The sequence below is a fragment of the Symphalangus syndactylus genome, chromosome 2, assembly GCF_028878055.3.
Source record: "Symphalangus syndactylus isolate Jambi chromosome 2, NHGRI_mSymSyn1-v2.1_pri, whole genome shotgun sequence".
Lineage (NCBI taxonomy): Eukaryota > Metazoa > Chordata > Mammalia > Primates > Hylobatidae > Symphalangus > Symphalangus syndactylus.
In genome coordinates, this window is record NC_072424.2 from 66759699 (window position 1) to 66786957 (window position 27259).

Consider the following 27259-nt stretch of genomic DNA (forward strand, 5'->3'; position numbering starts at 1 on the left):
AGTATATGTCCACACAAAGAATTGTACATGAATGTTCACAGCAGGTTTATTTGTAATAGCTAAAAACTGGAAATAACCCAAATGACCATCAATAGATGAACAGGTAAACAAATTGTGGTATACCCAGAACAATGAACTACTACTCTGCAATAAAAAGGAATAAACTATTGATACATGCATAATCTGGATGAGTATCAAAATAATTATGCTGAGTGAAAAAAGCCACACATACTTCCTTCCACCCCAAGACGAGTACTCACTATATGTTTCCATTTATTTAAAAATTTCTAGAAAATGCAAACTAATCTACAATTACAGAAAGCAGATCAGCGGCTGCCAGGCGAAGGAGTGATTTAAAAAGGGGCAGGAGGAAACTTTGAGGGGTTTCATGGTTGTTTCCTAGGAAAGAGATGCATTTGTGTATATATAGTCAAAATTTATCAAACTGTACACTTTAAAGCTTATTGTATTCAAGCTCAATAAAGATGAAAAAAATCTACCAGAAAAATAATTTAAAAAAACAAAAACCCGGCCAAGCGGGGTGGCTCTCGCCTATAACCCCAATACTTTGGGAGGCCGAAGTGGGAGCATTGCTTGAGTCCACGAGTTCAAGACCAGCCTGGGCAACATAGTGAAACCCCCGTCTCCACAAAAAATAAACAAAAAAATTATGGCCGGGCACGGTGGCTCACGGCTGTAATCCCAAAACTTTGGGAGGCCGAGGCGGGCGGATCACTTGAGGCCAGGAGTTGGAGACCGGCCTGGTCAACATGGTGAAACCCCGTCTCTACCAAAAACACAAAAATTAGCCGGGTGTGGTGGCACGCGCCTGTAATCCCAGCTACTTGGGAGGCTGAGGCAGTGAGCCGAGATCACGCCACTGCACTCCAGCCTGGGCGACAGAGAGAGACTATGTCTCAAATATATATATATTATAAATATATATATATTTTAATAAATAAACAAAAAAATTAGCCGGGTGCGGTGGCAGGAGCATGTAGTCCCAGCTACTTGGGAGGCTGAGGTGGGAGGATCGCCAGCCTGAGCAAGAGACCCTGTCTCACAAAAAAATAAAAATAAAAAACTAACAAAAACACTCTCCAGATTCCCAGTCTCAGTGTGACCCCATTTCACCACTGGGAACCGCCCCTTCCCTCCTTAACCCTCCTCCATCTCAAGACTGACACTCATCCCTTCTTTCGAGGGGAAAGTTGAACCCTAATAGGTTCGCAAACTACTAAGACTCAAAGTACGCCCACTGTATTCCTGGATCCTCACCTCCTGCCACCAACCTCCCGTCTACCTTCACATTCGCACAGTTAGCCTTGCAGGAATAGTGACAAGTGCCCCCCATCCACCGACCATCCCCTCCCGTTCATGTTCCCAAACATTCATTCACGAAGCGTAATCCGACGGAGCATATCCCGCTCCTGAAATACCACTAACGGGCACAGAACCACCAAAAACTGAGCTCCTCAGTCGGCCCACCCCCGGGCACGTTGGAGTGTGGGGATTCGAACACCCCCCAATCCAGGTTACCTGCCACCGGCTGGCCGCGCCGGGGACAGTTCAGCCACCGCGGCGGGATCTTGTTGTGAGCCATGTCTTGGGGCTGTGCAGAGCTGCCCTCCCTCACCAACGTTCGCCGCGCCTTTGGAGCCGCCTCCCCGTGGTCCGGTGCACACCGGGGTCCGAGACACCCGAATCGCAGCCGAAATCTGAATTCCAGCCGCTCCAATCCGGGTAACGTCAGGAGTGGCGCGCCACTTTCATTCAGGATCAACTCCACAGCTCCAGGAGAACCCACAATGCACCGCAACTTCCGCCCCCGAAGGCCCCGCCCCCTTTCCGAGGTCAGAGGGAAAGAAGAGGAGGCTCAGCGGAAGGATAACAAAGAGTTAAGGCAGCGACGAATCGGAGGAGCGGGCCTTCTCTCGCCCCGCTCGGCGCCTCCCCGCCCCGCCCCGCCCCGTCCCGTCCCGCTCCACGGGCTTGCCAGTGCGCTGCTGGTTCGCCTTTGCGCATGTGCAATTGCCCTTGTACCGAACTCCGCAGAATGAAGCGTGTATTTGTTTTCCATCCTGACAACCTAGAGAAACCCAAAGAAGAGGGAAGCCAAGCGCCTTTCCGTGCGTAGATTGCCCGCCACTTCCATTAAGGCATCGGTTTTGCTGATGAAAGAGGCCTTCCGAGCGTTACCACAGCTCAAGCTTGGCGTCCCAGCCGGATCTAGGTTTGATTTGAAATTAGGGAAAGTTGTTCAACGGAACAAGTCTTAGGAGAATTATAAGGGCGGGAGATTGGAGTACCAGAAATGGGGAATTTTTCGTTTGGTGAGTACTTACGAGGATCTATGAAGCGTCTGAAATTAATTCCAGAACACTTAGAGTTTTGTTTGTACATGTCTGGATCAAAGTTTCAAAGCATACTGGAGAATTTGAGAGGATCCATGTCTCCAAAAAAAAGTTACTAATTAATGTGGTATAATTGACAAAGGCAGGAATTGCGCAGTGGAGAACCTCTTCGTGGCGGTGTTCTCCTTGGCCTACCAAATAAACAGTGCCTTTTACTTTCCCTTCGAGTTAAGCAGAGGTGCTTGGAAGCATTTTATAAATGCCGTCCTTAAACGAGCCTTTCCTTTGTTACCAGATTAAAGTGTTAAATATAAAGCTGGATGATGGCAAATCAATTATAATGTAGTTTGGCTTTAAACACCAATGCTATGTTGGAACTGCAAGAACGTAAGGCTGCAGGGAATACGTTTTTAAAGCGTCGGTGGAGAACTTTCTGGGAAGCTCAGTCCCTTGAATGCCTGGACCCCCTCAGTAACAGTCCCAATTAATAGAGACCGTCCAACCGCAATCTCTGAGGCAGCCTGAGTTAGGTCACACTTCTGGTCTGTCATGCTGTTGCATCTGCTCAGAACTGTTAGTGAAGGTGTAAACTCCTCCTCTGACAGAACAAGATAATACCCAGTTTCCTTTAAGGCCATCAGTCTACCCAAATAATCTCCGATTAATTCCCTTTTCTGCTGATAGAGTGTGTACCATGCCCAAAGTGGTAAAAACCTTCCATCCCCAGACCCTCTCCAAGGATGGGAAAGGTGAGCCTGATCCCGGAAGAGTATCTTACCTTCCCCTTCTGGGGATGACTCCCCTTGGAGACTCCCCTTCCCACACACACTATACCCAGTAGCTCAGTCCTGGGCACACAGAAGCTTCATACCACTGGTGAGCAACTGTTATCGGCTGTAAGGTAGCAATGTGCACTGGATTTTTATTCTGCTATCCAGTTATGCCCTCTCCATACTCATTGCCATAGAATTGAGAAGACCCTGTGGCTACCTTTTGCCCACAATACAGAGTAGAGTAGGAGAGTGGCATCCTGATGAGTAGGCAGTTTCTCTTTGCCTGTCAGGAATGCCTTGCCTGATGTGTGTTTCTGCCTATATTGCTCCTAGTCCCAAGTCTCTACTACTCTATGAGAAGAAAAACAGATGCCCACAGATAGACCAACATGATTCCTCCCCCGCTTCCTGGAACCCCTGACTCACCCTCCCAGATATGTCTTGATCTCCTCTTTATCAGATGTAGATTTTCTTCATTGGTGACTCTTTCATCAAACACCCATTCTGCCCATAAGGAAGAGTGTGTATATGTAAAAAATAAGATTGAACGTTCTCTTTTGGCAAAAGAGAGCTTATCTGTCTTCCCTTTTCCTAGGACATTTCCTTGAGAAAAACCTATATTTATTAATCCTTCCTCTTCACTTTGATATGTAGATAAATCTTTTGTTTTTGCAGACAGGGTCTCACTTTCTCACCCAGGCTAGAGTGCAGTGGGCATGATCAGGGCAGCCTTACTGCAGCCTCAACCTCCAAGCTCAAGCAATCCTCTCACCTCAACCCCCAAGGAGCTGGGACTACAGGAGCAGGCCACCACACCCCACTAACTTTTTTATACTTTTTTCATCTCGAACTCCTGGGCTCAAGCAGTCCTCCCACCTCAGCTTCCCAAAGTGCTGGTAAGACAGCCAAGTGGGAAGGATTCCCCTGGCAGAATCTCCTGCTGACCTGAGCACTGGGAGGAATGCGCACTGGGGTGGAGCCTTGGGAAATTTGCGCCATTTGCAGTGGGGAGGAGCCTGGCCCCTCCTTTTCCTAGGTGGAACCTGGGATTCAGTCTACCAGGCAGGAAGCACTCTGGCTTTGGGGAGAATCTCTGTTTCCCTTATTTTCTTTTTGCCCAATAAATTCCATTCTCACCCTTCAAGGTATCTGTGAGCCTAATATTTCATGGCCGTGTGACAAGGACCCAGCTCTTAGCTGAACTAAGGAGAAAGTCCTACAACAGCTTTGGCACCTAATGTGGGGCTTGAGAAGCAGTGAGTGACACGGGGACTCAAAACTTCTCACTGTCATTTCTAAGCCTTTTCATGCGTGGACTTGTGAGGGTAAGGAAACCGTGTCCCCACTCCCATCGTTCCCCGGAGTCAGGGGCCTTTCCATGGCCTTTGCCTTCGTTTTTCGGGAAGGATAGGCAAGCCACAGCTCCTCACTCCCTCTCCCCTCAGAGCTGGGGCTGGGGAACGCCACATGTCCACAGCGTCTTCCCCTTCCCTGGCCAAGGCTCAACTCCATGGGATAAGCTTCTCTCCCTGGTAGAGGAACCATTTGCCTAAGAATAAAAGGTTCTTCCCCCAGGCATCCTTTTTTCTTCACCCCGTCAGCAGTTAACTTTTAAACCAGATTTTTTTTTTCTTTTTCACTAGGCTAAGAATAATAAGGATCCCTGTTTATATTCTCCATAAAGTTTGGTTGTGAAAAAGGATCTTGTGGGGACTGGTTTTCTTCTGCCTGTCTCTGTAGCTATATATATGTTGTGTACATGATGTCTATAAAAGGAGCTCAAAGGCCAGGCATGGTGGCTCACACCTGTAATCCCAGCACATTGGGAGGCTGAGGCAGGCAGATCACCTGAGGTCGCGAGTTCAAGACCAGCCTGACCAACATGGAGAAACCCCATCTCTACTAAAAACACAGTTAGTCAGGCATGGTGGCACATGCCTATAATCCCAGCTACTCAGGAGGCTGAGGCGGGAGAATCACTTAAACCCAGGAGGTGGAGATTGCACTCCAGCCTGGGCAGCAAGAGCAAAACTCCATCTCAAAAAAAAAAAAGAGCTCTAAGGCTAGGTATGGTGGCTCATGCCTGTAATCCCAGCACTTTGGGAGGCCAAGGCAGGCAGATCATTTGAGAGTCAAGAGATTGAGACCAGCTTGGGCCAACATGGTGAAACCCCATCTCTACTAAAAATACAAAAATTAGCCAGGTGTGGTGGCGCGCCTGTAGTCCCAGCTATTCCGGAGGCTGAGGCAGGAGAATCCCTTGAACCCAGGAGGCAGAGGTTGCATTGAGCTGAGATTGCGCCACTGCACTCCAGCCTAGCCAACAGAACAAGACTCTGTCTCAAAAAAAAAAAAAAAAAAAAAACTCTAATTAATTGGCCTAAAGGAAGACAAGTGCTTAGATCAAATATTTTTTAAAGGGAAGGTAAAAGATGTGGTACCTTTCAGTTCATGTGACTTTAATCTTTGAGAAATAAAAACAGCCCTAAAGATTATTGGTAAAACACAGATGTCATCAAAATGTAAATAGGTGGACTAAATTATGCAGGTTAGGTACTAGTTGCTAAATATTTTAATGTTATAAACTGCTTGTTGAGTTTTGAGAACTATCTGACTTGCCAGCTTCACAACTGATAAGGCCTGGGGACATATGGAACTAACCATGTCATTAATTATGCTGGAAGGATTCAAAACTTCACTGCACCTGGCACACAATTAAAACAACTTACGAGGTTTTACATTAAAGTTAAAATTGCTAGGAGTTACCATTAGAATGTATAATTGAAACTACTGAAAATAGATTTACATGCAAGGTGTGTAAGAACAGTAAAATGTATTTTTTAGTAAAAGGTAATGGAAGGCATGGAAATGTAAATTTTTGCCTAGGGTTAGAGAATTGTTTTAAATTAGATAAGATAAAGCTAAAGGTTTAAACAAGTTCTGGAAGGTTAAAATTAATCTTGCAAAAGAAATGCCGTGTGTGAACATTGGCTAAATTCAAAAGTGAATTGAGCATTGAAATAAAAGTACAACAAAGTTTTCTTAAGGCACTAATCTGCACTTTAGCAAAATTTGTAAAGGGTTATAAAAAGTTTTTGCTTCTTTAAAATTTCTGAGTCATTTTGGCAAAATAAATAATTTATGGAAATCTGGAATTCTGGCGCCCGGCTAATTTTTTTTTTGTATTTTTAGTAGAGACGTGGTTTCACCATGGTCTCGATCTCCTGACCTTGTGATCCGCCCGCCTCGGCCTCCCAAAGTGCTGGGACTACAAGCGTGAGCCACCGTGCCTGGCCTGTTGTCTTGTTTTAATCCTTTTCAAAAGATGGTTTATAATGAGTTATAGAACTTTAACAGGTGCTCTCAAATACTGGTTTCTGATGACTTTGGAGATTGTAACAAAAGGAAAAATGTACAGGACTCACAAAGAGCTGAAATGTTCATGAATATCAAGCAAATCAAGAACTAAATTGACTGAACTCAAAAAGCTGAAGCAATCTTTTTGACTGACCATTATTTTTCAGAGTCAAGGAAACTTACTTTGAACTATTTACAGCCTTTAATAATTGAGTAAGGTATACTCCTGTGAACAAAATTTGGAGTATCGGGAACCCGCCCCCAGTATTTCAATGAAGGTGCTTTCTATTTTCCCTAAGTGTCAGCCGGTCTGAGAAATAAAGAGAAAGAGTACAAAGAGAGGAATTTTACAGCTGGGCTGCCAGGAGTGACATCACATACCGGTAGGTCTGTGATGCCCACCTGAGCTGCAAAACCAGCAGGTTTTTATTAAGGACTTCAAAAGGGGAGGGGGTGTACGAACAGGGAGTAGGTCACAAAGATCACATGCTTCAAAGGGCAAAAAGGAGAACAAAGGTCACATGCTTCTGAGGCCAATAAAGATCACGAGGCAAAGGGGAAAGCAAAGATCACAAGGCAAAAAAGGGCAAAATCAAAAACTCTGATAAGGGTCTATGTTCAGCTGTGCACATATTGTCTTGATAAACATCTTAAACAACAGAAAACAGGATTCAAGAGCAGAGAACCAGTCTGACCTCAAATTTACCAGGGCAGGGTTTCCCAATCCTAGTAAGCCTGAGGGTACTGCAGGAGACCAGGGCATATTTCAGTCCTTATCTCAACTGCATAAGACAGACACTCCCAGAGCAGCTGTTTATAGACTTCCCCGACCAGGAATGCATTCCTTTCCCAGGGTCTTAATTATTAATATTCCTTGCTAGGAAAAGAATTCAGCGATGTCTTCCCTACTTGCATGTCCGTTTATAGGCTCTCTGCAAGAAGAAAAATATGGCCCTATTCTGCCGGACCCCGCAGGCAGTCAGACCTTATGGTTGTCTTCCCTTGTTCCCTGAAAATCGCTGTTATTCTGTTCTTTTTCAAGGTGTACTGATTTCATGTTGTTCAAACACACATGTTTTACAATCAGTTTGTACAGTTTGACACAATAGTGGTCTTGAGGTGATGTACATTCTCAGCTTATGAAGATAACAGGATTAAGAGACTAAAGTAAGACAGGCATAAGACATTGTAAGAGTATTATTAGGGAAGTGATAAATGTCCATATTAAAATGAAATCTTCACAATTTATGTTCAGAGATTGAAGTAAAGACAGGCATAAGAAATTATAAAAGTATTAATTTTGAGAACCAATATATGTCCATATTAAAATGAAATCTTCACAATTTATGTTCAGAGATTGAAGTAAAGACAGGCATAAGAAATTATAAAAGTATTAATTTTGAGAACCAATATATGTCCATATTAAAATGAAATCTTCACAATTTATGTTCCTCTGCTGCGGCTCCAGCCAGTCCCTCTGTTCAGGGTCCCTGACTTCCTACAACATTGGAGCATATTTGTCTCTCTGCCTGGCTTCTCCAGAATTTAGAAACTGTGAGTATTCTTAACTTATGGCAATATAGTTGTTTGCATCAGTGCAGTAAGAATCCATTTTTCTTTTGCAACAGGACACAATTGGAGAACTGGTTGTTCTACCAAGGCCTTGACTAAAGGGTATGCTTCTCTTTAAGGAGTCAGTCTCAACTTGCAGAGCCGATAAAAGCCCCTTGGGGAAAAAAAATGGCCTCATATCCTTGTCTGTGCAGTCCCTGTACAGGGTTCCTGACCTGTGGTCAGTAAAGAATGTCACTTTCTAACAGGCCTAGGAGCTCAAAGTTTATCTTAGGACTTTAAAAGGAGAGGATCGCTCAACTCACAGGTATTTAAGGATACAAACCTAAGGCTGGGCTCAGCTTTAGAGGGCCTTCTCTGAGATTCCTTGTGAAACAGATTTCCATCAAAGCCAATCCAAAAGGCCTGTATAGGAATAATTATTCTTGCTGCACTTTATGCAGGCCAAGTATAAGACTAAAGTCTATTTTGCAAACAACTCAGTCCTACCATAATTTTTTTTTAATAAAAATGAGGACTGGAGAGAGAGAAATTATGCTTCAAAACTTATCATACATTTGTCATTAAATTATAAACTCATTAGTTGTTTTTAAGTTTTTGCCTACATTTTAGACTAACCCTGCTTTTTCCTGTGAACCAACCAGCAATCTCTGGCTGTAGCCCAGAAAGAACAAGAGGGATGGGTAATGTAAAAATCTAGACCAGTATTCTAGTTCTGACCAATTATCCTGCAAATCCTGCCAGGTGATGGGAATAAATAGGATGCCCATCACTCAGAGGTTTCCTTTTTGGGAAAGTAAGACCAAGGGAGCTAACCAAAGTCAAGCACAATGTACCCAAATCCTAAGCAAGCATAACTATAGCCACCAGTTATCTGGGTGTGTCACAAGACATCCCTTTCTCTCCCTTGTTGGAGGAGGACTGAGTTCCACAGTTTCACCTTAGCATTTGGCTTATGAGAAGGAGTTTGTGCAGTCCCCACCCTAGACACATTTTTGTCCCAAACTCAATTCCAAGCTTTGAGTTAAAGCCCTAGGAAAGAAAACTGGATCTGAGGGATGCAGAGGCAGACGATAACAGAAGTTTAAAGGCACAGCACAGGTGAGCATGGCTGATTCCTGCCAATTAAGCCAAGCCTCCTGTTTCATGGATAAAGATCATGCTAGTATCCATGGCATAAATAAGGTCTAGGGAACTCCAGACTACTGACAGTAAGTGGGACAGAAACAGTGGTGAGATCAGATAATTCCTATTTTCTAGGCCCTCCTTGCTTCATGGGTGCAAGCCACTTTGGCACCCATGGCAGCACCTGACAAGGTGACCGGGACGCAGGGATGCAAAGACGGAAGAGGGAGAGAGAATGTTCTTCCCTCTCTCCCTCACATACCTGGGGTATCTGCTAGGAAGAGGAACAAGAGACTCCTTCTCCCCTCCTTTTAGATGAGTAGCCATTCATCTTCAGTCTGTACCTTTTTCAAATGCATCCTGAACCCCTGAGACTCCTTTAAAAAGCTCCTTCTTTTTTCCTGTCTCCTCCTCTGTCCTCTCTTCACAGATAGGTAATTGCGTCTCCGTACTACAGGACACTCCCCTCAGATGCATCCTCCAAACTGGAAAGGTTAATTTCCCAAACCTTAAACTGGTTGGTTTAGGACTGGGCTCAGGGGAAGGGAACGCAGAAGCCCAACATGCTGGCAAAAGGGTCAAGTTTACTACCAGTAGGGCTTGTGGCCTCCCTCTCCCCATGCAAACTGGTAAAAGGCCTTGGGATTTTTGAGCTGCCCTTACTCCTCCCCTTGTTTCATTTTAACACATTTTCTAATAACCCGATTTGTCTCTTCTTGCCTTCAGGCCATGAAACTCCAAACAATCAGAGCCTCTGATGATGGCCCCTTCTGCTAGGAACCCTTAAATAGGCCTCTGAGGCAGCTCTAACTGTTGTTTCCCGAAACAGCACCCCCCATCAGCAGGAAGCAGTTAAGATTGGTCATCATGCTTATCCTTATCCTAATGGCAGTTAGATGGCCTTCTTTAGAGCACAGACCCCTAAACACCTGCTAAATGGCAGCTCCCACCCACTCATTCTGGAGTGTCACCTCCAGAGGCTGCTCAGCTTCTTTCTAGGGGGTACGGATACTCTTCCTGGGCAGGCAGGTGTTCCCTGGTCCCCATTCCTCACCCCAGCCCAAGAAAGGGGACCAGGGAACACCTGCCCATTCTCAGAGCACAGGTAGCTCCTCCCTGGCAATGTACAGCCAAGTATAAAGGGGTCCCTGGAGAAACTCCAGCCGGCCTGTGCACTGGGAGAAGTGTACACCGGGGTGGAGCCTCGGGAAGTTTGCACCATTTGCAGGGGGGAAGAGCCTGGCCCCTCCTCTTCCTGAGTGGAACCTGGGATTCAATCTGTGAGCCAGGAAGCACACTTGCAGGACTCTGGCTTTGCAGAGAGTCCCCATTTCCCTTTTTTTCCTTTTTGCCCAATAAATTTCATTATTCTCACCCTTCCAAGTGTCTGCGAGCCTAATATTTCATAGCCATGTGGCAAGGACCCAGCTCTTAGCTGAACCAAGAAGAAAGTTGTTCAACACTGGGATTACAGGTGTGAGCCACAGCACCCAGCTGATGTGCCGATAAATCTTTTCAAAAGCAAAATGAGCCTCTTGCCTGCCCTACAGCCCTTACAACAAGACGTGTTTTTCTTAGGGTCTGGGAAGTATGTCTTGGTTTTTTTATTTTATTTTACTTTACAAAGGGCATCTCACTATGCCAGACTGGTCTTGAACTCCTGAGCTCAAGAGATCCTCGCACCTCCACTATCTCTTTGAAATGTAAACATCAAGTAAGATAGTGCCCCTATCTTCCTGTCACCCTAGCCTAAGGCTCTTTGTTCTCAATAACTACCCGTTTGTGTTAGGAGTGAGTTTTTTCTTTCAGATAACAGCAGTTAACTAACACAGGTGGTCACTGCCAATAACCAAGTGAACCTAGGATGAACCATGAGTATATAACAAATGATACTACCAAGTCCTCCTCTATAAGGACAAGTTATTGTTTATCTTGAGAACATGTATGTAAAGGATTGTATGTACTTGGATATATAAAAGAGTGAGATTTCTTTCTGCCTCTGCAATCTCATTAATGGATAGCCTGTGATGCACATCTCAGTCTGGTTTAATGCCTACTCAATAATACAACTCTTTTTTTTTTTTCCCTACATTTATGAAGAGAATTTTCTGGGTTGACAGGAGGTTTTTTTGCTAACTTTTTCCCCAACAGGTGTTTATGCCTTACTGAACTATTAAAGGCTATTACAGAAATGTACCCCCTCTGAGACTGAACAGTGGTGCTTTTTTGATCGATCCTCATCTTCTCTACCAGGCAGGGACTGAGCTGGTGCCCTATGTGTCTAGCTCCCATCTCATACTGATGACCCACCACCTCCACCTCCTACCTGTACTGTACCAGCTTCAGTGGATGGGAGAAGTTCAGAAGGAGATCAAATTGGGTTAAGTTTAGAGCTGAGGAAGAACGCTAGAGTCCCATCTCACATAGAGGTCAGGTTCTAAACTCAGGGTTTTGGACAAAAGAAAAACTCAAAATTACCCTCCATTGTTTTTTTCATTTGAACACCACTTGAAGTCATTAGCATTTAGGGCCCTGTCATATAAAACTTTTCACAGCCTGATGCTCCTCTCCAAACTCAGTTCACATCTTACTCCAGGGTACAGGTCCAGGGAGCAAAACAACAAGCAGCCTCTCTCTCTTGTATGCCCACACTTGTACAGGTAAATTCATAGGAATTAAATATGGATGTGATATTACTTCATTGTTGTCAAATGATACTTGCCAACAGAAGATACCAGAAAACTTACTATGAGGCTTCTTACTTGCATAAGCTCCTCCCAAGGCCAAATTAGGTATTTGTAATTTTGTATCATTGAAAAGGATATTTTTAAAGGGATATGCTCCCACCTTACCTCCCCCCACACACCAAGTTGTTTAAGTTCAAAACTGTTACGTGTTGAATTGTCCATCACTAAAAATATGTTGAAGTCCTTGGCTGGGTGCAGTGGCTCATACCTGTAATCCCAGCACTTTGGGAGGCAGAGGTGGGCAGATCACTTGAACTCAGGAGTTTCAGACCAGCCTGGGCAACATGGCCAAATCCTGCCTCTACAAAAAAAATAATAATAATAATAACAAAAATTAGCTGGGTGTAGTGGTACATGCCTGTAGTGCCAGCTACTCAGAAGGCTGAAGCAGAATTGCTTGAACCTAGGAGGCAGAGGTTGCAATGACCAGAGATTGCACCACCACACTCCCAGCCTGGGCGACAGAGCAAGACCCTGTCTCAAAATCAAAAAAAGAAAAAAAAGATATATTGAAGTCCTAACCCCTAGTACCTCAGAATATGACCACCTTTGGAAATAGGGTCTGTATAGAGGTTAGCAGATGCAAATGAGTTCGTTAGGTTGGGCCCTAGTTCAGTATGGCTGGTATCTCATAAGAGGGGGACATTTGGACATAAAGACTGACAGGGAGGATGACATGAAGACACACAGAGGAAAGATGGCTGTGTGACACATCTACAAGTCAAGGAATGCCAAGGATTGCTGGCAGACACCAGAAGCCAGAAGCAGCAAGTGAGGTTTCTCCCCTAGAGCTGTCAGAGGGAGCACAGCCCTGCCAACACATTGGTTTCAGACCGCTAGCCTCCAAAACTGTGAGACAATAAACATCTGTTGTTTTAAGCCACTCAGTGTTTGGTACTCTTTTACAATAGCCCTAGGAAACTAATACAAAGCCACACAAAACCTGGACCTGCCCCTGTTCTAACTGATGCTTTCTGGTTCTAAAGCTCCTGGAGCCAGTGTTCTCTGAAACAAAGTCTCTAACCTTGGTACAAATTCAGCAAACTTTTCCCAAGTTATTTTAAAGAGAATTTACCTGGTAAACTCTTGAGCTTTTAATGCCCAAAAAGAATGTTCTAAAGAACTCAGACATTCAGCCACAAATACTAAATCACTGTTTGCTTTAAGAGCACTGAGGTCTTCAAAGGCGGCAACCATGAAGTATCCCTTTGGAGGTGGCAAGCATTAACTTACATACCTGCCAGTGTCTCCATAGTCCTCACTCACCAGGGGTCCACCCCAGAAAATGCCCTCAGACTCTAGAGGCTCACCTCCCATTAGAGGGTGCCCATCAGTTTCCTGGAGCTGCTGTAACAAAAGGCCACAAGCTGGGTGGCTTAAAACAAAAAGAATGTATTCTCTCACGGTTCTGGAGGCTAGACATATGCAAGGTGTTGGCAGGGCCATGTTCTCTTCAATGCCTCTAAGGGAGGATCCTTCCTTGCCTCTTCCAGTTTCTGGTTGCCCCAGGAATTTGGTTGCTGTATGTCTTCCTTCTGAGAACTGTGAAAGTTGTCAGAATCAAAATGGAGTCACTTCTGTTTTTTAAAAACCACCGCCACCAAAAAAAAACCAAAACAACAGAAAAAACCCTGACAAACAGAGCCAGGTAAAGGGTATGAAAAGAGGGCCCTCATGTGTGTGTGCCTGATAACAGAAACCATCACAAAAGACTGCAAAAACCACAACCTTGCACAAAGGCCATCACAACCTTATGCAAAAAATACTTACGCAGGCCTGGCACGGTGGCTCACCCCTGTAACCCAGCACTTTGGGAGGCTGAGGCAGGCATATCACATGAGGCCAGTAGTTTGAGACCAGCCTGGCCAACATGGTGAAACCCCATCTCTACTAAAAATACAAAAATTAGCAGAGCATGGTGGTGCACACCTGTAATCCCAGCTACTCGGGAGGCAGAGGCAGGAGAATTGCTTGAACCCAGAAGGCGGAGGTTGGAGTGAGCCAAGATCACACCACTGCACTCCAGCCTGGGCAACAGAGGGAGACATCTTTCCAGTAATGCCTATCCAGCCTCAATCACCCCTGTTATTGAACTCTGTAGGCAAGGATAATTATTTCAAAACAACTATGTAATCTTTCTCATTTTTTCCTTAAGCACCTTTGTCTTGCTTTACCTCCCTGAACATGCACATAGTTTACTATGGTACACAAAATCCCAATGCAATGCTCTATTCCCAAATAAACATCATTTTCTTTTAGAGAGTCTCTCTCTGTTTGTTATTTAGGTTGAAAGAATCATGAAGCTTTTTAGAAAGTCAGAGACTGAGATAGATGCTTTAAAAATTACCTTCCATATCCTTCCCTTTCTTTCAACACTGCTAGGGACTGCAAAGAAGGAAGTATGAGCAAAGTTAACTTCACCCCTGAGGAGAGCAAAATCACCTGGTGACCACTGAACAGGCCCCAGAGACAAAAACTTCTTAACTGAGGCATTTAGAAGGGAGCAAAGACCACCTGGTGACTATCAAACAGGCCATCTGAGGCCTGTCAAACCCTCTTTATCTGAGGAAATTAAAAGTAATTAGACTTCCTTAGTATCTAAAGCAAGCATCTGGTTCCAGATTTCTTTCCCCAAGAAAGTTTATAAGTAACTAGAATCTATTCTAGACATCTCCAGAATGTCATGCTGAAACTCACTGTGCTACCCTTGCTGACATTAAGGCACCAAAATGTCTACAAATGTAATTATTTATCATGACCTGCGTAGCTAATGTAGTCCAAATTACCCTTAAGCTCCCGCCTTAAGTTCCATAAATGCTCCTAAGGAAAAATCTACCGTGGCATGCTCAGTCCTCTCACTGAGGCACCTGCTGCACTCTTCTGCAGCTTTCTTTTCCTTTTTCAGAACTATAATGTTGTCAGTAAATTTTTTTTTTTTTTTTTTGGGACAGTCTCACTGTCACCCAGGCTAGAGTGCAGTGGCATGATCTCGGCTCACTGCAGCCTCTTCCTCCTGGGTTCAAGCAATTCTATCTCGGCTTCCCCAGTAGCTGGATTACAGGCATGCACCACCACGCCCGGCTAATTTTTCTATTTTTAGTAGAGATGGGGGTTTTGCCATATTGGCCAGGCTGGTCTCGAACTCCTAATCTCAAGTGATCACCTGCCTCGGCCTCCCAAAGGTAAATTCTTTTTACCAACCCATGAGTTGACCACTTCCTGATGCTGGGGCTCTGACAGCTTGCCTGGCACACCCTGCCTTCCCTCTGCCAACACAACAACTCTCAACCAGCAGTGTTCCTCCTGAACAAGGAGTTTATTTTATGTGGTTATGGTTATTTTTATTAACATAGATCATAATAGAGAACCCAAAAGTAGACCCCAAAATATTTGGGAATTACATTCCAAATTAGTGGAGAAAGAAGAGTTGATTATTCCATACATGTTACTACAACATCTGGCTTGCCATTTAGGTTTAAAAGGAAGCTGGATTTCGCCAGGCGTGGTGGCTCACGCCTGTAATCCTAGCACTTTGGGGGGCTGAGGCGGGTGGATCACCTGAGGTCGGGAGTTCGAGACCAGCCTGACCAACACAGAGAAACCCTATCTCTACTTAAAATACAAAAAATTAGCCAGGCGTGGTGGCACATGCCTGTAATCCCAGCTATTCAGGAGGCTGAGGCAGGAGAATCACTTGAACCTGGGAGGCAGAGGTTGTGGTGAGCCGAGATCGCAACACTGCACTCCAGCCTAAGCAAAAGAGCGAAACTCCATCTCAAAAAAAAAAAAAGAAGCTGGATTTCTATTTGACTCTTCATCCCCAAATAAATTACAGACGAATTAAAGATCTAAACCTAAAATAAATAAAACTTTACATTCTAGGATAAAATATGGGCACTTCATATATATAAATATATAGAGAGAGTTTATTTCAATAGCTTTTGGAGTTCGGGTGGCTTTTGGTTACACGCACGAATTGTTCAGTGGTGAAGTCTGAGATTTTAGTGTACCCATCACCTGAATGGTGTACATTGTACCCGATATGTAGTTTTTCATCCCTCGCTGCCCTCCCACCGTCCCCCCTTCTGAGTCTCCAATGCCCATTATACCACACTGTATGCCTTTGTGTCCCCATAGATTAGCTCCCACTTATAAATGAGAATATACAGTATTTAGTTTTCCATTCCTGAGTTCCTTCACTTAGAATAATGGCCTCCACTGGGCATGGTGCCTCACACCTCTAACCCCAGCACTTTGGGAGGCCGAGGTGGGTGGATCACTTGGGCCCAGGGGTTTCAGACCAGCCTGGGCAACATGACAAAACTCCATCTCTATTTTAAAAAATAAAAAAAAATTAAATAAGTAATAAAAAATAAAATTTAAAAAAATAATGGCCTCCAGTTCCATCCAAGTAGTTGCAAAAGGTATTATTTTGTTCTTGTTTATGGCTGAGTAGTATTCCATGGTGTATATATATATTTCCTTTATCTATTCATCACCTGGTGGGCACTTAGGTTAATGACACATCTTTGAAATTGTGAATTGTGCTACAGTAAACATATACATGCAGGTGTCTTTTTTTATGTAATGACTTCTTTTCCTTTGGGTAGATATCCAGTAGTCTAATTGCTGAATCGAATGGTAGGTATACTTTTAGTTCTCCGAGAAATCACCATACTCCATACTTGAGAAATTTTTCATAGAGATTATGCTAATTTACATTCCCACCTGCAGTGTATAAGTGTTCCCTTTTCACCACATTCACACCAACATGTATTGTTTTTTGACTTTTTAATAATGGCCATTCTGGCTGGGTAAGGTGGTAGATATCTCATTGTGGTTTTAATATGCATTTAGCTGATGATTAGTGATGCTGAGCATTTTTTCATATATTTGTTGGCCATTTGTATATCTTCTTCTGAGAAGTGTCTGTTCATGTAATTTGCCCACCCCCTCTTCTTTTTGAGATAAGGTCTTGCTCTGTCACCCAGCTGGAGTGCAGTGGCGCAATCATAGCTCACTGTAACCTTGAACTCCTGAGCTCAAGCAATCCTCCTGCCTCAGCCTCCTGAGTAGCTGGGACTACAGGCATAAGGCACCACGTTGGCTAATTTTTTCTTTTTTGTAGAGACAGGGTCTCACTATGTTGACCAGGCTGGACTCCAACTCCTGGGCTCAAGCAATTCTCCTGCCTCAGCCTCTCTAAGTGCTGGGATTACAGATGTGAGCCACTGAACCCAGCCATTTGCCCACTTTTTAATAGGATTATTTGTTTTTATTTTTGTTTTCTTGCTGATTTGTTTGAGTTCCTTATAGATTCTGGATATTAGTCCTTTGTCAGATGCGTTGTTTGCAAACATTTTTTCCCATTCTGTGGGTTGTCTGTTTATTCTGATGTTTATTTACTTTGCCGTGCAGAAACATTTTAAATTTAATTAGATCCCATTTATTTTTGTTTTTATTACATTTGCTTTGGGGTCTTAGTCATAAATTCTTAACCTAGGCCAATGTCCAGAAGAGTTTTTCCTAGATTTTCTTCTAGAATTTTTATGGTTACAGGTCTTAGATTTAAGCCTTTAATCCAATCCATCTTGAGTTGATTTTATATGGGGTGAGAGACAGGGATCCCATTTCATTCTTCTTCATGTAGCTATCCAGCTTTCCCAGAACCATTTATTGAATAGGGTGCCCTTTCCCCAATATATGTTTTTGTATGCTTTGTCAAAGATCAGTTGGTTGTATTTGGCTTTATTTCTGGGATCTCTATTCTGTTTCATTGGTCTGTGTATCTACTTTATGCCATTACTGTGCTATTTTGGTTACTGTAGTCTTACAGTATAATTTGAAGTCAGGTAATGTGATGCCTCCAGATTTGTTCTTTTTGCTTAGGGTTGCTTTGGCTATTTGGGCTCTTTTTTGATTCCATATGAATTTTAGGATTGTTTTTTCGAATTCTGTGAAAACTCATGTTGATTTTTTGATAGGAGTTACATTGAATCTATAGATTGCTTTGGGAAGAATGGTCTTTTTCACAATATTGATTCTTTCAATCCATGAGCATGGGATGTATTTCCATTTGTTTGTGTCATCTATTATTTCTTTCAGGAATGTTTTGTAGTTGTTGTAGAGATCTTTCACCTCCTGGGTTAAGTATATTCCTATTTTATTATTACTTTTTTGCAGCTATTATAAAAGGGATTGAGTTTTTTATTTGATTTTCAGCTTGGTCCTTGTTGGTGTATAACAGTGCTACTGATTAGTGTACATTGATTTTGTAACCTGAGGCTCTACTGAATCAATTTCCTAAATCTAAAAGTCTTTTGGAGGAGTCATTAGAGTTTTCTGTATCATTAGCAAACAGAGATAGTTCAGCTTTCGTTTTTCCAATTTGGATGCCCTTTATTTCTTTGTCTTGCCTGATTGCTCTGGCTAGGGCTTTCAGTACTATGTTGAATAGAAGTGATGAAAGTGAGCATTCTTGTCTTGTTCCAGTTCTTAGAGGGGATGTTTTCAACTTTTCCTCATTCAGTATAATGTTGGCTGTGGGTTTTTCATATATGGCTTTTATATTTTTTAAATTTATTTAATTTCTTATTTATTGTTGTAGAGACAAGGTCTCAGTTTGTTGCCCAGGCTGGTCTGGAACTCCTGGCTTCAAGCGATCCTTCTGCCTTGGCCTCCCAAAGTGCTGGAATTACAAGCATGAGCCACTGTGCCCAGGCTTTCATTATTTTTGAGGTAGGTTCCTTCTACGCCTAATTTGTTGACAGTTTGTATTATAAAGTAATGCTGGATTTTATCTAATGCTTTTTCTGCGTCTATTGAGATGATCATATTGTTTTTGTTTTTAATTCTGTTTATGTGGTGCATTATATTTATTGACTTCCATATGTTGAACAATCTCTGCATCCCTGGGATGAAACCCCTTGATCATGGTTAATTACCTCTTTGATGTGTTGTCGGATTTGGTTTGCTAGTATGTTGTATGTTGTTGAAGTGCCAAGGAATTTAAAGTTTTCCATAGCATGCTTTCAAATCTTGTTAACTCAGAGTCTGCAGGCATTCCCTCACTTATCAGTGACTTCTAAAGACCCAAATTCATGTCTGCACATCAATTCCTTAACAAGGTCTCAATATGAAATAACTCCAGTTCCAGGGCTGCAAAGTACAGCCAACAGTGAACAGGTTCCTAATGCAGAGCTCTGATTCTCCAGCCACAAACCTGTGTGCAAAAATATTATATCTCTTTATTTTATTTTATTTATTTATTTATTTTTTTTTTCAGGCGGAGTCTTGCTCTGTCGCCAGGCTGGAGTGCAGTGGCATGATCTCGGCTCACTGCAACCTCTGCCTCCTGGGTTCAAGCAATTCTCCTTCCTCAGCCTCCCAAGTAGCTGGGACTACAGGCACGTGCCACCACGCCCACCTAATTTTTGTATTTTTAGTAGAGACGGGGTTTCACCATGTTGGCCAGGATGGACATCTCTTTATTTTCTATAAATCAACTTAATCTTGATTCTGAGTCCCCTTCTTGCTAAACAGGGAGGAAATTTCAGTTCTGGCATTTTTTTAAAATTTTTTGAGACGGTCTTACTCTGTTGCCCAGGTTGGAGTACAGTGGCATGATCTTGGCTCACTGCGACCTCTGCCTCCCGGGTTCAAGGAATTCTCATGCCTCAGCCTCCTGAGTGGCTGGGATTACAGGTGCACACCACCACACCCAGCTAATTTTTGTATTTTTAATAGAGATGGGGTTTTGCCATGTTGGCCAGGCTGGACTCAAACTCCTGACCTCAGGTGATCCTCCCACCTCAGCCTCCCAAAGTGCTGGGATTACAGATGTGAGCCACCGCGCCCAGCCCTCAGTTCTGGCTTCCTGCCCTACCCTATCCCTAGAGTTATATATTGGTTCTGAGGGCTCAAACAACACATTTCCAAGAAGCAGGTAAAGGGAAAGGTTGCCTATTATCACTGACCATCTGGTCATATAGCTTGCGCTGATCCTTTATGTGGCTCCCTTAGGTCCAGAAGCTCTCTTCTGCTTCTCAACCAACCACACTGTGGGAAAAGGCAAGTTTTGTAGGGCTGGAAACCCTGTTGCTCAAGCCTTCTCTGTCCAGATACACCTCTAATCATTCTTCTCCAAGGCTCTGCAAAGGAGCAGGGCCTGGAATCCCAAACTCTAGGGTAATGTCCAATACATTCCTTCACTACGCAGACAATCCCAAAGGAAGCGTTAAATTAGTACATGTGGCTGGATAATGTTTTGATAAATTAATTTTTTTAGAGCTTGATGACAGAATGGACATACCAAATAAGGGAAGAATCAAAGATGACTCCAATCTTTTCTGTTCTAAATAGGAAGTCCTCTTTCTGATCATCTCCAAGAACTCTAAGCCTATTATTTTATGCAAAACAAAAAATCAAAAATGTGTATATGGGATCATTTCCCCTGAATAGTGAGAAGTTGAATGTATTTTCGTTTAAACATAAAACTAGAATGCTCCGTAATTTTACAACTGAAAACTGAGCCATATATATGGTCACTAGGTGGAGCTAAAAACCAGATAATCCAAACTCTCATTGCTTTGGTAACCAAGAAAGTGGGTCAGTGAGCCAGGTTCTTCTATTACACATGTGTGTGCCTATTCCAAATGTTGGGTTTGGCCCCGCTTCACCAAACTCATAATAATAGAGGTCAGCCTAACCTACCATGTAATTAAATAACAGTGACTAGCAGGGTACCTCTGCCTATCCAGCTTTTATATGTTTCTTTACTGGAAAATATTAAAGATTGAAAGGAAAACAACTGCTTTCTGAATGCTACTGTCAAGGCACAAAGGTTTTCAGAGATAATAACTCTGTTTCTGTGTGCAATAAAAATTTAATTAAAAAATTAACTCTACTGTTTGAATTATGTGGAACACTATCTTTTCACTTAATAATACAATTTTATGTGTGTATTGTGCCTTACATATATACATATATATATACACACACATATCTTTATTTTGAGACCAACTCTCACTCATCCAGGCTGGAGTGCAGTGGCATGATCTCTGCTCACTGAAACCTCTGCCTCCTGGGGGTTCAAGCGATTTTCATGCCTCCCTAGTAGCTGGGACTACAGGCGCCTGCCACCACGCCTGGCTAATTTTTGTGTTTTTGGTAGAGACAGGGTTTCACCATGTTAGCCAGGCTGGTGTTGAACTCCTGACTTCAAGTGATCTGCCCACCTTCGCCTCCCAAAGCTCTGGGATTACAGGCGTGAGCCACCACGCCCAGCCTAATCCTCACAGTTGTATGAGGTAGACATTGCTATCATCTCCATTTTATAGATGAGGAAACCAGCTCAGTGATAGGTTTAATAACTTGCCCCAAGCCTCCCAACCAGTAAGCCAAAGAACCAGGCTGCGAGAGGGTGTGCAATGCTGGAACTTGCCAGCAGAGGCAGGAAATCTTTGTTCTAATCCAAACTGGGATTTAAGTGTGTCAGACCTTAAGGGGAAAAAAAAATCACCCTTCAAGGCTTGAGTTTTCATTTTTCTCATTTGAAAAATGAATAGCTGGTCCCTATGGTGGGGCACTTTAAACTTAAATGCAGTCAATCACCTGGAGATTACATTGAAATGCAGATTCTAATTAAATAGGTCTGGCATGAACCCAAGATACTGCATTTCTAACAAGCTCTGGGGCCATGACGATGCTGTTGTTTGGAGGACCACACTGAGTACTCTTCCTTTTATGGGAGGCTAATAACTAACTTCTGCAAAGGGAAAATATCTCCCCAAACTAAGAAAAGGGCAAACCATATATCTGCATCGATGTCGGCAATTTGAGATATTCACTGGTAGCTATCTATTTGAAAGCAGAACTTTGTTGCTTGGTACAGATCTGTATTTGACATCATTCCATGCTTCTAAATTAATTGGAGTCTATGAGATCCTTTGGGAGAATGAAGCTTTGTTATTCCAGTCATCAGCCACCAGTATATCCTTATCATTTTTGTTTTAGGCCAGTTGTTTTTTATTCTTGATTGATAGCACACTTGGCATCTCAGGCAGAATCACCCCAGATTTCCTATGTAGCATCCGATATGAAGCTAATGCTTTAAGTCTTTGCAACATGAAACCATCATTTTTACCTAATTACAGGCATCCTGTTTCCCAGGCAAATATCCTCTCTCTATACTGGATCACTCTTACTTCTTTGCAGGTATCACTTGCTTGCTAGGGAGTTACTAAGTAAATGATAGCATGTGCTGAAGATCAATTTGTTTGAGAAATTTGCATTTACTCTATGTAGTACTTGACAATTTACAAAAGCATTTTCACCTATGTTAACTCATTTCATCTTTAAAAACATAGTGAATTGGATAGGGAAGATATTATCTTTCTTATTGCAGATGAAAAGACCAGAAAGTTGTGACATACAGGAACACAACCAGTGTCTCCTGACTTTAAGTTTCAAGCACTTCTTACTGCACCACATTGCTTTCCCACTCATGGTTCAATGAGCGTATCATTTTGTGAGCAAAGAGTATGCCCAAGCTGTACATTAAAAATAGGGTGGCTAGGCCTGGTGGCTCATGCCTGTAATCCCAGCACTTTGGGAGGCCAAGGTGGGTAGACTGCCTGAGTCCAGGAGTTAGAGACCAGCCTGGGCAACATGGCGAAACCCATCTCGACAAAAAATACAAAAATTAGCTGGGCATGGTGGCGCACACCAAGATTACGCCATTGTACTCTAGCCTGGGTGACAGAGTGAGAACCTGTCTCAAAAAGAAAAGCCAGGTTGGGGGAAGAAGGAAGTGGAACAAGCTTGGGATCACCTTAGAAAAAAACAAGGAAATAAGAGTAATAAATCAAGGCAAATTAATGGCCAGGGAAAATCTTAACTTTCTGGTGACATATTTCAATACTCCAGGTTTTGGTTCTATAGAATCATAATCTCAAATATCATTGACTCACTTCTAGAATGGATATCTTAAATTGGGCCCTAGTTTTAGGCTCATGTAAAGTACATTCAAGTCTAGTCCATTCAATCTATTCAAACGTCTACTAAACTTTCTCTGTGTGAGGAATTTCAGGAGATACAAAGATTAAGGCACATTCTTGAACCATAAAAAGCCTATTATTAGTAGGGAGGGCTTACTTTAATTACTCATGTATTGGTTCACTTAAAAATATGGTTTAGCACCTTGCTATGTGCCAAACACTATCCCAGTTAGACAAGAACAACAATGAACAAGACAAGGGCCCTGAACTCAAGGACTTTACTTGGCCAGTATAGAATACAGGAAAAATAGTGGGGCCGCTGCCCAAGTTACCAAAGAATCACAGTGAAGGGTATCTATCCCAATCCTGAAGAGTCAAAACACGGTTCCCAGGAGGAAGAGACATTTAAGCTGGGCCAAGTTAGGGTAGGGGAAGGGCCATAAATGCAAAGGCCTAGGGGCTATGGTGAGCTGGTAAATGTTTAATAACTGTCTCTCTAGAGAGAAGCAAGAATGCCCTAATTTGTAGATTTTGCCAGTTTCCTTGATTTACTCCCACCATGACCTCACTGAACATGGAACTGGGAAGAGATGTGCACCATACGCTCTCACACGCCCATACAAATCAACTCTAGAATACCACTGCTTACAGGTGAAAGTATGGTACTTCTGGGCAATGTCAAGCCCATCTATAGAATGGGAACTGTGTGTGTGTGTGTGTGTGTGTGTGTGTTTGGGGCAGTGGGCAGGGGAGGGAGTGGAGGTAGAAAAGGGAATGGTGGGAGGGAAGGCTAGAACATGTCCACATGCCATTTTAAAGAGTTTGGACTTTATCTGGAGCTGTGCAACTTCATCAAGTAAATATGAGTCAGAGGTAAATATGGAGTCATTGAATGGTTTTAAGGAAGGGGGCGACCTTGTTAAGAGTGATACCTATTGTTGACAGCAATAGCCTATTTTTCCCTTCTAGAGAAAGAGGATTTTGTCTGTTTTCATCCCAGCCATGTCTCCAGTCCTTAGAACACAGCCTGCCATCACGTGGCCTCTCCACAAGAAACAAGAGACTGCTTCCAGTGCTCTGGAGTATGAATGAGAAGTCATGAAGTCAACCTAGAGAGTGGAGACAGTGAGTCAAAGGCAGCAAGGAACTAAAGCAGCCACTGTCAGCTAACTTGAAGTTAAAGGGTTGATTCAGGGATTTTTTAATATAAAAGAAATGTGGCCGGGCATGGTGTCTCATGCCCGTAATTTCAGCACTTTGGGAGGCTGAGGCAGGAGGATTGCTTGCGCTCAGCAGTTCTAGACCAGCCTGAGCAACATGGCGAGATTCTGTCTCTATTAAAAAAGAAAAATAAATAAAGAAATAAGCGGGGTGCAGTGGCTCACGCCTGTAATCCCAGCACTTTGGGAGGCCGAGGTGGGCGGATCACCTGAGGTTGGGAGTTCACAACCAGCCTGACCAACATGGAGAAACCCCGTCTCTACTAAAAATACAAAATTAGCCGGGCATGGTGGCACACGCCTGTAATCCCAGCTACTCGGGAGGCTGAGGCAGGAGAATCGCCTGAACCCGGGAGACGGAGGTTGTGGTGAGCCAAGATCATGCCATTGCACTCCAGCCTGGGCAACAAGAGCGAAACTCCACCTCAAAAAAAAAAAGAAAAGAAATAAATATAAAAGAAATTTTATTACATTTAAGTGACTATGACAAAAAGGCAGTGGAGAGAAGAGGGAATAACTGATCAAACACACTTTACTAATGCTTTAAAAATAATATTAAATGCATTTAAATAACTATATACCACACAACTTAATTAAAAAATAAATTAATAAAAATTTAAAGTACAATTTAATTAATATAAACAAATTTAATAAGATTAAACACATTTTATTAAGGCTAGAAAGCCAAAGAATTGCTTTGAGAGCAAGACCTTTGTCTGTTTTACTCACTGCTATATCCCCAGTACCTAGAACAATACCTAGAACATGGCAGATGCTCAACAAATATTTGCTGACTGAATGAATGTATGACTGGATAAAAGTAACCATTCATTGGGCACTTACTTTGTGCCAGGATCAAATGATTTTCATGCATATTGTCCTCAATTCTCACAACAACCTTAGGAGGTAAACGATTATTTTCATTTACTAATGAGGAAAGAGAACTTTAGTGAGATTTAGAAACTTGCTCATAATCACACAGCTACTGAGTGACAGACATGGAACTTATTCCATGTCAAAGCTATGCTTTTAAGAGCAACTGTGATTTTAAGTGTCTGGAATTTTTTTTTTTCTGAGACAGGGTCTTGCCTGTTGCCCAGGCTGGAGCACCGTGGCTCATTCACAACTCACTGCAGCCTCGACCTCCTGGGCTTAAGTGATCCTCCCACCTCAGCTTCCCCAGTAGCTGGGACTACAGGTGCATGCCACTGCACCCAGCTAGCTTTTTAAATTTTTTGTAGAGACAAGGTCTCACTATGTTTCCCAGGCTGGCTTCAAACTCCTGAGCTCAAGCCGTCCTCCCACCTGGGCCTCCCAAAGTGCTAGGAGTACAGACAAGAACCACCACACCTGGCCCTAGCGTTCAAATAGTTAAATATTTGAAGCAAAAACTGAAAATATTTGAGAAAGGAAAAGGAAAACTTTTGGTTCCTTGTGTCACCAGAATACATAGAATAGAGGAGCTAATTATAGAAAGAATAGCATAGCAGTTAAGCGTGTAGCCTGTGGAACCACATGCCTGGGTTCAAATCCTAGCTCTAATGCTCAGCAGCTGTGCAACTTCATCAAGCTTCTTAACCTTTCTATGCACTGGTTCTCTCACCTATAAAATGGAGATAATGATAGCACCTGCTTCATGGGATTGTTAGGAGAACTAAATGAGTTTATACACGTAAAGCACATGGAACGAAAACCATTTTGTGTTTGCTGTGATTGTTATAGCCTATTTTTCCCTTCTAGAGAAAGCGGATTTTGTCTGTTTTCATCACAGCCGTATCTCCAGTCCTTATAACACAGCCTGCCACAATGGGGCTTCTCCACAAATGTTTATTTATTTTTAATGAGATAATTAGTAAAATAAGTGTCCAGCGTATGTGTGTGTGCTGCTCAGAAGATTCATTGAATCTGAAGATAAAAACATTAATTTTGCTCACAAATCATGTTATATCATACTTTTTAAAAAAATGTGGTTAGCCACTATAAAATCAACTAAAAATCTCTCTCTGTCTTTTTTTTTTTTTTTTTTTTTTTTGAGATGGAGTCTCGCTCTGTCACCCAGGCTGGAGTGTAGTGGTGCGATCTTGTCACACTGCAACCTCCGCTTCCCGAGTTCAAGCGATTCTCATGCCTCAGCCACCCAAGAAGCTGGAATTACAGACACGTGCCACCACACCTGGCTAATTTTCATATTTTTAGTAGAGATAGGGTTTCACCATGTTGGCCAAGCTGGCCTCAAACTCCTGGCCTCAAGTAATTCTCCCACCTTAGCCTCCCAAAGCACTGGGATTATAGGTGTGAGCCACCGCACCTGGCACTGAAAGTACTTTTAAACATATGGTTGACAGTTAAGCCTTAAATTTATGTGTATCATTGTCCAAATAATATTGACCTTAGGTTAGAAGAAAGCTACGTGAAAATAAAAATTGTTAAGTATTAAGATTATAGGATTGCAGTGATTTTACCCTTTTATTGGTTTTCTTCATGTATTATTATACCATCATTGTTTACATCATTCTTTCTCTTCTGATATTAAACTGAGAACAGCTTCATCTACTCTTGAGAAGGGGAAAGAAAAGACTGGAAATAGTCTAACAGTTGAACTGCATGAAATAGTTTAAAGTTGCTCTTTTAACAGCTATAAATTTTTCATAGAATAGCTCCAGCCACTCCTTGACTTGTGGAAAAATCATTTAGAAAGCTTCTGCATTATAAGCAATGCATAACCCTTAGGGAAGATGGATCAAAGAAATGTACAGTGTGCCTATGAGTCATCCTTAAAATACTGGTATTTTCTTCAGTAAGCTTCTGTACTGGGAAAAATTATAATTCCGCACAAGCCTTGGAGACCTGTTATCACTTTGTAAATTGAGTAACCCTTGGAGACAAGGCAATCTACTGGCTAGGCAGCCTGGAAACAGCTTCTGGACCAATCAACCACCTAGAAACAGTTCTTGGACTAGTCACCTAGAAACAGTACCTGGACCAATCAGCTCTTTTCTAAGAACTATTTTTTTCTAAAATCTGCCGCTGCTGCCTTGCAAACCAAAACCAGAGAAATAAAAATGCACCTGAATTATTTCAATACCAGCCTCACATGTCCTAGCCCATCTTTGG

At 42.7% G+C, this 27259-nt stretch overlaps 2 protein-coding genes across 3 annotated transcripts in view; one reads left to right on the forward strand and one right to left on the reverse strand.

The window, feature by feature from the left end:
- RNGTT (RNA guanylyltransferase and 5'-phosphatase) overlaps positions 1-1961 on the reverse strand; it is a 369800-nt gene extending 367839 nt beyond the window's left edge. The window contains exon 1 of one of the 2 annotated variants that reach the window (XM_055258453.2): positions 1540-1961. In XM_055258453.2, coding sequence (XP_055114428.1) covers positions 1540-1603 — 64 coding nt within the window. In that variant the 5' untranslated portion in view covers positions 1604-1961. The remainder of the gene's footprint in view (positions 1-1539) is intronic. The other variant, XM_055258464.2, reaches the window with a different exon arrangement.
- Positions 1962-1987: 26 nt separating this feature from the next.
- The window catches only part of LOC129470581 (ubiquitin carboxyl-terminal hydrolase 19-like), a 39291-nt gene continuing 14019 nt past the window's right edge, over positions 1988-27259 (forward strand). The window contains exons 1-2 of the mRNA XM_063624364.1: positions 1988-2333; positions 18536-18666. Of these exons, the coding sequence (XP_063480434.1) occupies positions 2315-2333; positions 18536-18666 (150 nt within the window). The 5' untranslated portion in view covers positions 1988-2314. The remainder of the gene's footprint in view (positions 2334-18535; positions 18667-27259) is intronic.